The sequence below is a fragment of the Mus pahari genome, chromosome 16 (genome assembly GCF_900095145.1).
Source record: "Mus pahari chromosome 16, PAHARI_EIJ_v1.1, whole genome shotgun sequence".
NCBI classification, from domain to species: domain Eukaryota; kingdom Metazoa; phylum Chordata; class Mammalia; order Rodentia; family Muridae; genus Mus; species Mus pahari.
The window spans coordinates 9,254,976-9,267,989 of NC_034605.1; the positions used below are offsets into that span (position 1 = coordinate 9,254,976).

The 13,014-nt window shown below is 42.4% G+C and overlaps 1 protein-coding gene across 1 annotated transcript in view; it reads right to left on the reverse strand.

The window, feature by feature from the left end:
* Positions 1 to 6,552, reverse strand: part of Net1 (neuroepithelial cell transforming 1) — a 33,384-nt gene extending 26,832 nt beyond the window's left edge. Inside the window, exons 1-2 of the mRNA XM_021215199.2 lie at positions 6,274 to 6,552; positions 1,272 to 1,338 (exon numbers count right to left, since the gene is read on the reverse strand). Of these exons, the coding sequence (XP_021070858.1) occupies positions 1,272 to 1,338; positions 6,274 to 6,401 (195 nt within the window). The 5' untranslated portion in view covers positions 6,402 to 6,552. The remainder of the gene's footprint in view (positions 1 to 1,271; positions 1,339 to 6,273) is intronic.
* Positions 6,553 to 13,014: the final 6,462 nt, after the last annotated feature.

Here is a 13,014-nt window from a genome sequence, read left to right on the forward strand (position 1 = left end):
GAGCCACCATGTGGTTGCTGGGATTTGAACTCCGGACCTTTGGAAGAGCAGTCGGGTGCTCTTACCCACTGAGCCATCTCACCAGCTCACATTTATATATTTTTAACATAGTATAAAAAGTTGTTGGAGCTGGAGAGATGGCTCAGAGGTTAAGAGGACTGACTGCTCTTCCAGAGGTCCTGAGTTTAATTCCCAGCAACCACATGGTGGCTCACAACCATATGCAATGGGATCCGATGCCCTCTGTTGGTGTGTCTGAAGACAGCATCAGTGTACTCATAAAAATCAATCAATCAATCAATCAGTCAAAAAGAAGTTGTCAAAGTATACATAAAGTAATGTCTTACTTTATAACACTCAAAGGAACAAACAAGTTCAGTGTTAAAGGAGAATTTATATGAGTACTTTGAGACCGTTTTATTTACTCTAAATAAAACTTTCTTCAGCTTGCTGGGAATAAAGGACTAAGTACAGCTTTAGCAGCTCTGCTTCAGAAGTACAAGTGAGCTGTGCAGCAGAATGAGAGATAACCCCGGAGTGTATAACCCCGGAGTGTATAACTCAGGAGTGGATAACCCAGGAGTGTATAACCCAGGAGTGGATAACCCAGGAGTGTATAACTCAGGAGTGGATAACTCAGGAGTGTATAACCCAGGAGTGAATAACCCAGGAGTGTATAACTCAGGAGTGTATAACCCCGGAGTGTATAACCCAGGAGTGTATAACCCAGGAGTGTATAACCCAAGAGTGTATAACTCAGGAGTGTATAACTCAGGAGTGTATAACCCAGGAGTGTATAACCCAGGAGATGATAACCTAGGATTGGATAACCCAGGAGTGTATAACTCAGGAGTGGATAACCCAGGAGTGGATAACTCAGGAGTGGATAACCCAGGAGTGGATAACCCAGGAGTGGATAACTCAGGAGTGGATAACCCAGGAGTGGATAACCCAGGAGTGGATAACCCAGGAGTGTATAACTCAGGAGTGTATAACTCAGGAGTGGATAACCTAGGATTGGATAACCCAGGAGTGGATAACTCAGGAGTGGATAACCTAGGATTGGATAACCCAGGAGTGGATAACTCAGGAATGGATAACCCAGGAGTGGATAACCCAGGAGTGGATAACTCAGGAGTGGATAACCCAGGAGTGGATAACCCAGGAGTGTATAACCCAGGAGATGATAACCTAGGATTGGATAACCCAGGAGTGGATAACCCAGGAGTGGAGTCTAATGTTTGGAAATGAAAACTCAGGTAGCTACTCACCAAAGTGAAGTCCCAGTGTGGGCCAGGGGTTAAAAATGTGAAGGAGCTGCCTCTCCGAAGGGAGCATCTACAGACAGAAGAGTCAGATAGAGAGAGTAATTTTAAAATAGAAAGATATTTGACAGATAAAGAGCCATCATTTTTACAGTCTTAGTCTCAAAACTAGTTAAAATAGTGATCCAGCATCTGGAGCCAGCATCTGGAGATAGCAATGTCTTTCCTGATAGTATCAAAATATAACATGGTGGTACATGCCATCCCCAGAACCTCTATACCAAAAAGAGACTATATAATTAGTGGAGAGATTACTACTCAAAATAATTTTCCAAAACTAACACAGTTCATCTCATGAGTAAACACACAACTCAAAAATATAGTCTATTCCTATGACAGGAGCCTTGATAATTATATTATTAATAATGAAAAAACAAATGAACTCATAACGATACTTGGTGTAATTCAAAATTACAGCTAATATTTTAATATAAGTGAAAAAAAACATTAATAAAACCCAAATCCTCTTATTTTCATTAATGTAAATTTCTCCTGATTTGTAAACTGGAGTTAAAAGCAAGAGGGACCTGCTTTTACCTTTCTAAAATATAGGCCTATATATTCACAAAAATGTAAGTGTCTACATTGACAAAATATATATAAAAAAAAATCAAAACATGACATAGGTGATAACTATGAGCTACACTGTTAATCACTTAAGATGTATAGGACGCGGAACAAAGATATTTTTCCAACGTGGATAAATGACAGCCAAAGGAAAGCAGAAACAGCCCGAGCTTGCGGAAGCAAGGGACGTAGTTATCATCACTTGCCTTTTGGCAGAGGTTCAAATGGTAAAGGGAGGATGAGCTTTGTAACGGGACAAAGTGGGGAGGCGCAAGCATAACCCGGTTGGAGCTGTCCTGGGGAAGCTATGAGTGGGCTAACCTGAAGCGAACATGATGTGATAATTGTTGTGACTGGAGATAAAGTGTGCATCTGGCCTTTTCTGGTTGATTCTAAGATGTCAGGGTGGGGCTGGAAAGACTTGGGTTCCCAGCACCACGTGGTGGCTCTCAACAACCTTAACTCTAACTCCAGGGAATCAATGCCGTTTTTGGTCTTCATGGGTACTAGTCACACACATAGTGCATATACACACATGAAAGCAAAATAAAATTTTATTAAAAACAAATCTTAAAAAAACAATTTAAGAAGCAGGCCAAAACTTTAAAGCAGACAGTTGCTAATAAAATTCTAGCTTTTTTACATCAACTTTTATACAAATGATTATTTAACTTCTTGGCCAGGTCCTGGTCCATTTGTAAATCTGGCTCTTACCTTGACCCTCAGGCATGATCTTTCTTTACCACCCATTACACTACAGGTGTGTATATACTGCACAACACTACAGATGGCAAAAATCACAAGCTTTTCTAAGTTAAAGAGAAAGCAGAAGTGTGTATATTTCAGCAAAGACAATAAAGGAAAGATGGCGATCAGAAAGACTTCACCAAAGAACAGTAAAACTGACTGTTAAGACAGCTTAATCTGAAAAAACACCTGCCACCTGTTTGATCTCTAGGGTCCACACAGTGTAAGACACACACATGCCTATACTGCTCCCCCACCCCCCAAAACAAATAAAAATAAACAATAAACCAAACAAATAAAAATGAAATAGGAATGTTTCTTTCACAGAATATACTTTGATTATACTTCTTTCCCTTTCCCAGTTCCTCCTGGATCTTTCCCACCTCCCCACCCACCCAACTCATGATCTCCTCCCACATCAAAACAAACAGGAAAAACAGCGAAACCCAGAAAATCCAAAGAAATGCAAAAAAAGACATTAAGACAAAAAAAAAATACTAAAACAAACTCGTTTGTGTACAGGATACATATTTCAAAATAACCAACCAATCAACCAGACCAAAACATGGTGTCTGTTTTGTGTGGGCCAACTACCCATGGTGTGATGGTCTGAATAAGAATGGCCCCTATATGAAGTGGGAATTGCTGGTTTCTTCGGAGACTCGTTGCGTCATGTGATGTTTTTCTGGAAACTGTCTTATGAGAGGATGTTTTGCTGAGGACAGACACATGGTGTTTTTCTGGAAGCTGCCTGGAAAAAGAGCATGTGATGTCTTGCTGGAACAGATGCTTGAGGGAACACATGAAGTTTGGAAAATGTATAATTATAATGCAACAGATAGTGGATGACACTCTAGCATGGTTTCGTTTTGCTTTCTTCACTGGTTACTGCTTGTCATGACTTTGTAGAGAGAAATGCACCAAAGAACTTCTCATGATATTCCAACAGCTTCTTGCAGCTTCCTTGGACTTGGGCTGATTGGTGATTGGCAAAGCCTTGTGGTTTCCTCTGGATCAAACAGCCCTTGTTAATTAGTGAATGGTGTTTGCCAGTGGATCCAGCTACCACTGTTGATTTGTGAGAACTGAGCTGCTGATATCCAGACAATGAAGACTGGAATTGCCCCTCTAAACAGGTCTGCATCCCCCTTTGCCCTATTAACCTTCTATTACCTCTGGTGGGTGGTAGGCTAGAAGGGAGGTTGAAGCATTTAAGAACCCTTATTAAATTAAGTGTTAAAAATATCTAAGACACACCTATAGGCTTATATATTTGAATGCAAACTCTTGCAAAGGATTAGAAGGATTAAGAGGTGTGGCCGTGTTGGAGGAGTATGTCACTGGGGATGAATTTGGGGGTTTCGAAAGCCCATGCCAGGCCCAGTCAGACTGTCTTCTGCCTGCAGACGGGGATAAAGAACTCTGTCTACTTCTTCAGCACCATGTCTGCTTACATGCATCCCATCATGATGATAATGGACTAGTCTCTGAAACTGTAAGGCAGCCTCAGTTAAATCTTTATTTTGTAAGATTTGCCTTGATTATGGTGTCTCTTCACAAAAATGGAACAGTGACTAAGACACCTGGGCATGGGCCTTACTCTGGGTGTAGTTGATATACCAATACTCCACTGGAACAAAACAAAACAACAATCTTCTTTTCCCCAGCACGTATCAATTGCAAGCAGCCCCTTGGTTCTGGGTGGGATGGTGTCCACTCTCCCATTCTCAGTGCTAGGATTTTGTCTGGTTTGAACCTGTTGCAGGTCTTGTGCATTCCTTCAATCTCTGTGAGTTTAGATTTGCATTAGTGCTCTTAGGTCTGAAGGATACTGTTTCCTTGGAGTCATTTACCAACTCTGGGCCCTAGAATCTTTCCTCTTCTGCACAGAATCAAAAAGGCTTACATTCACTGCACGATGTAACCAATGCCTCCCAAGAGAACCTAAGGTTCCTGAGAGCAAGCGCTCCATCTGCTTTTGTTCACCTGAATCCCTATTATCCTCAACAGTGTCTGATGCTAGGGCAGGCTCAACAGGATTACACTGAGCGTGGAATGAAGCACTGCTTCCAGTCATCTTCTGGAAGTCCTCCTTTTCTGCTCCTTAACTAGCCCATCTTAATTCTTGTAATTCTCAGTCTCAAAGATGCCTTCTTTCTGCACTCTGACTTCTTAAACACACGGTCTGATTAGAAGAGAGGAGGTTTCAAAAGGGTAAATATTGCCTTAAACTTCAAACTCATAGAAATCAGTACTAAGTGAAAGAACCTAGCTCTTTATAGAGTTACTTAATACAATGGGTTTATCCATGCCTTGATAATGAAAGTAAGGTGATTGCTTATTCCTCAAAACCACTTGGCATGACTAGATTATAAGCTATGTAGATTAATTTAACATATCAAATGACTTGGGCGTTGAGGTTCACACTGCAATCCGAGAACAGAGGGAGGCTAAGGAAGAAAGACCAGTTTTTAGGCAGAACCGTTTGGAGCCTGCTTGGTGACAATTCCTTTCCTCACTAACAGTCCCACGGATGTAAGAACACCTGCGGCCCACCAGTTTCCATGGAGAACAGCTCTGGTACAGAAGTACAGTATGAGTTTGTGGCCAGCGTCTCTACATAGGTAGTGAGATCTGCGATAAACAAGTTACACAGTGAGAACCTGTCTCAGAAACAAACCCCAAAAAACCTGCAATCATGTCAAGTGGACCACGGGGATGTCTGAAAAGATGGAGCAGAAACAGCACTGTTACTTCTACAGATTTAAAGCTGACAGACAAGATTTCTGCTGAGTTTTCTGCAGAGGCCCATGGTAAGTACTGAAGTTCACAGGGCCTTAGATGAGGCAGACACTATCATAAACTCACTGCATGGACATAGATTTGAACCAAGTTACATACTTTGTAACTCAATGCCTAACGTTATAATGGGAAACCACTACATTCAGTACTTTGAGACCATTTTTCATATTTCGGAGGTCAAAAGAATGACAGAGTAGTCCACACAAATGCCACTTCAATTTCCTATTTAATAAAAAGACCGTGGCTCCCACAGCCTCTCTTCCAGACACAGACTTCTGAAATCAACCTAGTGTTTGCCTTTTCCAGACACATAGAAATGAAGTATACAACACAGAATGTGAAAATGTGCTATTAACTGAAAAGCCAGAAAGTGCCTGTCTCTGACCTCTTCTTCATTCCAGGAGCCTGACCCGTTCTGGTCTGCAAAGGACATTTCATTTGAACAGCCGCTTTTAGGCTGAAAAGGGGTTGTTGGTGTCTGCTCAGGTGACAATTCCTCTTCTCATCACAGGGTCCACGACCGTCTTGATCTGAGCGCCGGCATCCACAACTAGGTTCTGGTAGAGAACAGCTCTGGTGCCGAAGTACGGTTCCCCAGGGACGGGGGTAAAGGAGATTGTCAACAAGTCCAACGAGTCCGCCCCTTCTACGCAGGGCCCTCGGGGCAGCCCGCCGGGCAGCGCACTCTCCTCCCGCGGCATTTCTGCCCGGCCTTCCCCAACCTCCCCTGCCGCACTGCCAGTCCCTGGTCACCCACCGTCCAGTCCATCCCCGTCCTGAGTCTCCAGACTCACCCCGTCCCCGGCTCTCACCCACCTCCCGCCACCCTCACCTCTCGTTCGCCGCCGGCCCCGGTGTGTCGGCCGGAAGCCCCGCGGTTCGTTCCTCGCTGAGCACTGAGGCCCTGCGGCTTCTCCTCCGCGGCCGGGGCTGCTTCTGAGTCGCCGGCTCTGGCTCCATGTCCGGAGAGAGGGGGTGGGGCGGTGGCCCAGTGCCCAGGGGACCGATCGTGGCGGGCACAGTGCCCGCCAGCTCCTGCGAGGCAGCAAGTTGCCTTCTAGCAGAGACCGGCTACCGCCATCATCCGGGGATTTGAAAATGGCGGCTGCCCAGCGGTCGGCCAATCAGAGAGCGGGAAGCGGTTGCCAGGCTACGCGGAGTTCCGCCCCAATCAGAAGACTGCACACCAAAGTTTTAGGAGCTCGGATGACAAAGGCAAAGTGGTAGGGTGAAAGTTAGGAGTTTGGGGATTTATTCTAAATACACACCTTACTCCTGAAAGGCAGTCTCTATTCACTAGAACTTTCACTTGCAGGGCAGGAAAATGGATCGGAAGCTGTTTATCATTTTTCGTTGCTTAGCATTAGACAGGTTGACGGTATTGACCCCAAAGCAAGAGTCAGTTGGACGTATAAACACTAAATTATTCATGTGGAATATATGCCCAATTGCCAAAGACAATACTGTGTTCTCCGGGATGTCTCTAGAGAAATCTAGTTGTGTACTCCTGTCTTCCAGTAAGTAGGACACAGTCGCCTTACCGAATGGAATGGAAAGGGCTGCTTTCTCTGCTTGCAAGACTGCAAAGGGTGCAGCATGAAACAAGGGACCTTCTCAGGTTATTACATGAAGATTGGTAAATAAAAACGTTCTCTGATTTTAAATATTGCTAATGGTCTTAAATGTAGCCTCTCTTGTATACAGGAAGATATAAATGATGTTGTGTATAATAGAAAAATTAAAGGCAATCCAAATGAATGACTGGGAGATGTCTAAATATAACTGAATAACTGTGAAGACTGCATTCAGCCGATAAAGAAATGGTATTCTTCAGGGAAGAACACATCCATTGGTTATACAATACTAACAGCCAGCTCTGAAAACATACACATAACATCATACAGACTGAGCCAGCTGTATGTGTGTATTTAGGAACATATATGTATAACATATTGTTGGGAGGGAGAAAAGAGAAGGGAGAAAATAGTGTGATTATATTATAATCTTGAAAATAAAAAGAAAATTAAAAATAGGTATATAGTAAAACAAAACATTGTAATTTTTTTGTTTGTTTTGTTTTGTTTTGTTTTTTTTTTTTATTTTCTTTATTTACATTTCAAATGCTATCCCGAAAGATTCCCATACCCCTCCCCCCACCTCTGTTCCCCTACCCACCCACTCCCACTACTTGGCCCAGGCCTTGCCTTGTGCTAGGTCATATGGAGTTTGGGAGACCAAGGAGCCTCTATTCCCACTGTTGTTGTTTTGTTTTTTGAGACAGGGTTTCTCTGTATAGCCCTGGCTGTCCTGGAACTCACTCTGTAGACCAGGCTGGTCTCAAACTCAGAAATCCGCCTGCCTCTGCCTCAAAACATTGTAATTTTAAGAAAAAGCATAAAATATGAAATATAGAACAATGGTGGCTAGTTTTATGTCAATTTTAAAAATTCTGTTTTAGGGTTTTACTGCTGTGAACAGACACTATGACAAAGACAGCCCTTTTAAGGACAATATTTAATTAGGGCTGGCTTACAGGTTCAGAGGTTCAGTTCATTATCATCAATGCAGGAACATGGCAGCATCCAGGCAGGCATGGTACAGGGAGAGCTGAGAGTTCTACATCTTCATCTGAAGGCTGCTAGAATACTGGCTTCTAGGCATCTAGGACAAGGGTATTAAAGCCACACCCACAGTGACACACCTATCCCAACAAGGCTACACCTCCAAACAGTGCCACTCCCTGGGCCAAGCATATTCGAACCATGACAAACCCTCTCTAATATTAGGCTGTAGAGCATTTTCTTAATTAGTGGTTGATGGGGGATAGGCCAGCCCATAATGGATAGTTCCATTCTTGGTCTGGTGGTCCTGGGTTCTGTAAGAAAGTAGGCAGAGGAAGGCATGAAGAGCAAGCTAGTAAGCACTCCTCCACGGCCTCTGCATCAGCTCCTGCCTCCAGGTTCCTGCACTGCTTGAGTTCCTGTCCTGACTTCCCTTGATGATGAACTGTGCTGTGGAAGTGTAAGCTGAATAAACCCTCCTCAAGGGTTTTTTTTTTCTCTCTCTCTTTCACAGTGTTTTATCACAGTAATAAAACTCTGACAAATCATGAAGTGATTTGTGAGGGGAGTCTGAGTAAAATAAGCCCTCCCCACCCAAGTTGCTTTTGATAATGGTGTTTCATCATAGCATAGTAATCCTAACCACAAAAGAAGTATAATTAAATTATAAGTCACTCTCTAATTATACAGAATAGAAAGACGAGATTAATACATTAATTTTTTTCCTAGGTGGTAAGACTTTTGGCATTTAAAAATACTTTTTATTTTTATTTTCTTGATTTAAGAATTCTCAAACACAGTGAGATTCTGAAGAAAATATTGCTTTTAGCAAATACAATGTAAACACAGCAACGTCACCCAAAACAATTGATCTCCACACTGAGTTTAGCAGAATGCAGATCTCTTAGCGGAACCACACACGTTTACCTACAGAAGCAAGTTAGTTTGTCTCAATTCCTGAAGATAACTGAAGCTGGTTTTGGTTATCACCACAGGTCCTTAGGGGACATTTACTGTCCATGTGATAGATAATAAAAATGCTGCTATGGGGACTGCATGGAAGTTGTGCAGCAAAAGCCTTTCGATATTCATTCACTTGGGCAGTAGTTGTTTTTTTTTTTTTTTTTTTTTTTAGCTTCTCATACATATCTATTGAATATCTACAATAAAATACTAGACTTTCAGCTAGGTTGTACCATAAGAAAAGGAACTGAAGACCCATCTTAATCGGAACTGCCATGGTGTATTGAAGCAAGTGGGAGGAAGCTGGACTCTTGTATTAGTTGCTGTTCTGTTGTAATAAAACACTCTGACCAAAGCAACTTACCGAAGGATGAGTTTATTTGGGCTATGGTTCCAGAGGGATAAGAATCTGTTGCGGTTGGGAGATGTGGCAGCAAGCTTCAGGAACGGTGTTAGGAGGAAAACACGATTACATCTTTGATTGCAACTACAAGGTAGAGAGTGGACTGGAAATGGAGTGTGCTATGAACTCCAAAAGCCAGACCCTAGTAACATACTTTCTTCACCCAAGGGTCCACCCCATAAAAATTCCTAAATGGCACCACCAACTGGGAACCAGGTGTTCGAAGACTAGAACCTATGAAGGACATTTGTCACTCAGATCACCATAACTGCATATTGAGAGTTGGTCACAAAACCTTGGAAAAGGCCAGTGAAATCCTACAAATGTACAATAGATTGATCTTCTATTGTCTAAATGTCCTGTCCCTCTGCTCCCTGGATTCAGTATTTTTCTCTGCCTAGGACAGAACTAAATACATGACCGGTGAATCATTGAGTCTTCAACTCTGGACAAATGGTTCCTCTGTTAAAACATACTTTTTTTCAGGTTAGGGTGGAGAAAATCAGTCGTATTTAAAATATGGCCTTTTATTTGTTTATATAACATTGGATGCTAGATCTCTCCTTGAGTAAATAATCTCACTAATTTGATTGGAGCTAAGTGTTACCTATTTTCAAGTGTAGATTGATTTTTTTATTTCCCTGTAAAAGTCTTTAGGCATATGCACTGAAGGAAAATCAGTAAGCTGAGACAATTAATCAGAAGTATACTAACTGTTTTAGATTTTTATTCCCCTGCTCTCTCTCTCTCTCTCTCTCTCTCTCTCTCTCTCTCTCTCTCTCTGTGTGTGTGTGTGTGTGTGTGTGTGTGTGTGTATGTAAAGAGTGCAGAAGAGGGCATTGGATGCCCTAGAACTGTAGTTACAGGTAGTTGTGAATTACCCAATGCAGATGCTCAGAGCTAAACCTGGGGCTCAAGAAGTCAACAAGTACTCTTAAGCTTTAACTCAAGTAATCTCTTCAGCCCCTGTGACTGGATAGTTTTATGTTAACTTGACACAAATTAAGTCATTGGAGAGAAGGGAAACCTCACTTCAGAAAATATCTCCATAAGTCTGGGCTGTTGGCAATCCTGTAGGGCATTTTCTTAATTAGTGATTGATGGGGGAGGGACCAGTCCATCATAGGTGGTGCCATCCCTGGGCTGGTGACCTTGGATTCTATAAGAAAGAAGACTAAGCAAGCCATGAGGAGCAGGCCAATAAGCAGCACTCTTGTGTAACTTCTGCTTCAGCTCTTGCCTCCAGGTTCCTATACCGCTTGAGTTCCTGTCCTAACTTCCTTTGATCATGAACTGTGTTGTGGAAGCATAAAATAAACCCTTTCTTCTCCAACTTGATTTTGGTCATGGTGTTTCATTGCAGTGTGTGTGTGTGTGTGTGTGTGTGTGTGTGTGTGTGTGTGTGTGTTTGAATGTGCTTGACTATCTTAGTAAAAGACATTGAAGACTTAAAAGGCTGAGTTATGTTCCTAATTGGTGAAAAGGATGGAAGGAGGGGAGAGGGATGTGGGTGAAGTAAGGGCAGAATGACAGTGGCCAGTGCTTTCTAGAGCCCGTCAATGGAGGATCATCAAACAGTACTTCAAAAATGTCAGGATATTAGTCAGAATTATTTCTCAGAGCTGAGTGATTTAAACAAACAAACAAATAACCCCAAGTGACAAGTTTGTTGCTGAGAGGTTTTTTTCCTTAGCTAAATAAGGTTTCACAAGCTTGTAATCTCAAGACTTGGGAAATAGAGGCAGGAAGATGGGGAGTTTAGGATAGCTTGGTCCACATGTTAAGACTTTGCCTCAAAGAGCCAAAACCAGAGCTGGAGAGGTAGCTCAGCAGTTAAGAGAACTTGTTGGCCTTCTAGAAGATACAAGTTTGGACTTTAGTATCCACATCAAGCAGCCCACAACTGCCTCTAATCCCAGTTTAATCCAATGCCTTCTTCTTACCTATACTGGTGCCCACACATATTGGGCCCATGGCCACAGCCACCCACACACATAAAATTAACATAAATCTTAAAAACAATGAACTCAAACCCAAAGCCAACAGAAATTCAAGGCGGCTCTTTCAGTTTGTTGTATGTGAAGAACTGGCCACTGAAATCACATTTATTTAAAAACAAAAACAAAAACAAAAACACTTAAGAAACAAATGGTAATGAAAGGGAATCCTAAGAGCAAGCACCATGCTTTTATCAGCTTCATTTTCTTCATCCTTTCAAGACTTAAGCATAGCTACCAAGTGTGGCTAAACCAGTGCTGTATGTATATAGGATTTATTTCAAGGATTTGCTGTATGTGATTGTAGAAGCTGTGGGATCTGCGATCAGTAGGTGCTCTGTGGGCTGGATCCCTTGACTAGGAGCTGTTGAAGACACAGATGCTGTTATCTACATCAGAATTTTCTTTTTTCTCTGTAGAGCCTCAATGTTGGCCTTTTGCCTAATTGCACAAGGAAAGCACACATTATAGAGAGTTGCTATAGTTTATGTGAGACATGCTCCCATAAAGGCTTAGGAATTTGAACTTGCTTCCCAAAGGAAATAAGCATAACAAATTAAAGTACTATATTAACAAAGTAATAGCACGAATCTAGAAAATTCACCATGTCTGGGAGTGCTGTTGGACAAAGTGCATGTGTGGGAGGCGCTGGTAGAAAAGAGTGCATCTGACCAAGCAATGGCAACGCATGGCTGTAGAGGTAGATTTGGGCTACACCACTTTGTGTTTGCTGAGGGTTATGCACTTCTAGCCACCCTCCCAAGAACACTTTGGATTTATGAATTTAAGACACACACACACACACACACACACACACACACACACACATGCACACACACTTGTTCACCAGTCTAGTTAATTTTAAAATGCCTTGGCTACCTCAAAGGCTGGGCACTCCTAAACCTTTCCCTGTTACCCCAGTCCCAATGGGGGAAGTGGCAGTGGCCACCCACTTGAATTCCCACATGGCTGGTTGGCTTTCTCCCCTGCAGCTCCTGCATCCATCCATCTCCCACTGCTTCATGGTGATCTCTCCGTCTCCTCCCTGCTGTGTCCTAGCTCACACAACTCTAAGGGTTCTGCCTCTTCTCCTTTTGCCCAGCCATTAACCTCAGGCATCTTTATTACCTATCAAAAACCAATTGGGGACAAGGACCTTTAGCTTTTGGAATCATGAAGATTCCTGATTGAATCAAAAGCATTAGAACCAATCTCCAACACATGGCTTTGATCCCAGCATGTAAGAGGCCAGTCAGTGTCGGCTGACTGAGGATTGGAACTTCATATATTCTACATAGTAAGAACCTGTCTAAAAAAGAGAGAAAGAACAAAGAGAATAAATGATAGTTTCTTTGTTCTCCCTAAGTCCTTAGACTGACCTATGTTTATACCCTACTGAATGTGCCTGGTCTTGTCTGTATTGAGAATGGTCTGAACCTTATTCAAGGAGAAGATACCTATCAAATCCATATGGAACAAATGGAAAGGGTTGATTTGGGGCTGGAGAGACAGCTCAGTGGTAAGAGCTCCCGCTGCCTTTGCAGAAGGTTGGAGTTTGGTTCCCAGCACTGCCAGGCTGATTTGCAAGTGCAGCAAGTGTTACCCATATGTTTTCATTTTCTTTTTTTTTTATTTTTTTTATTTTCTTT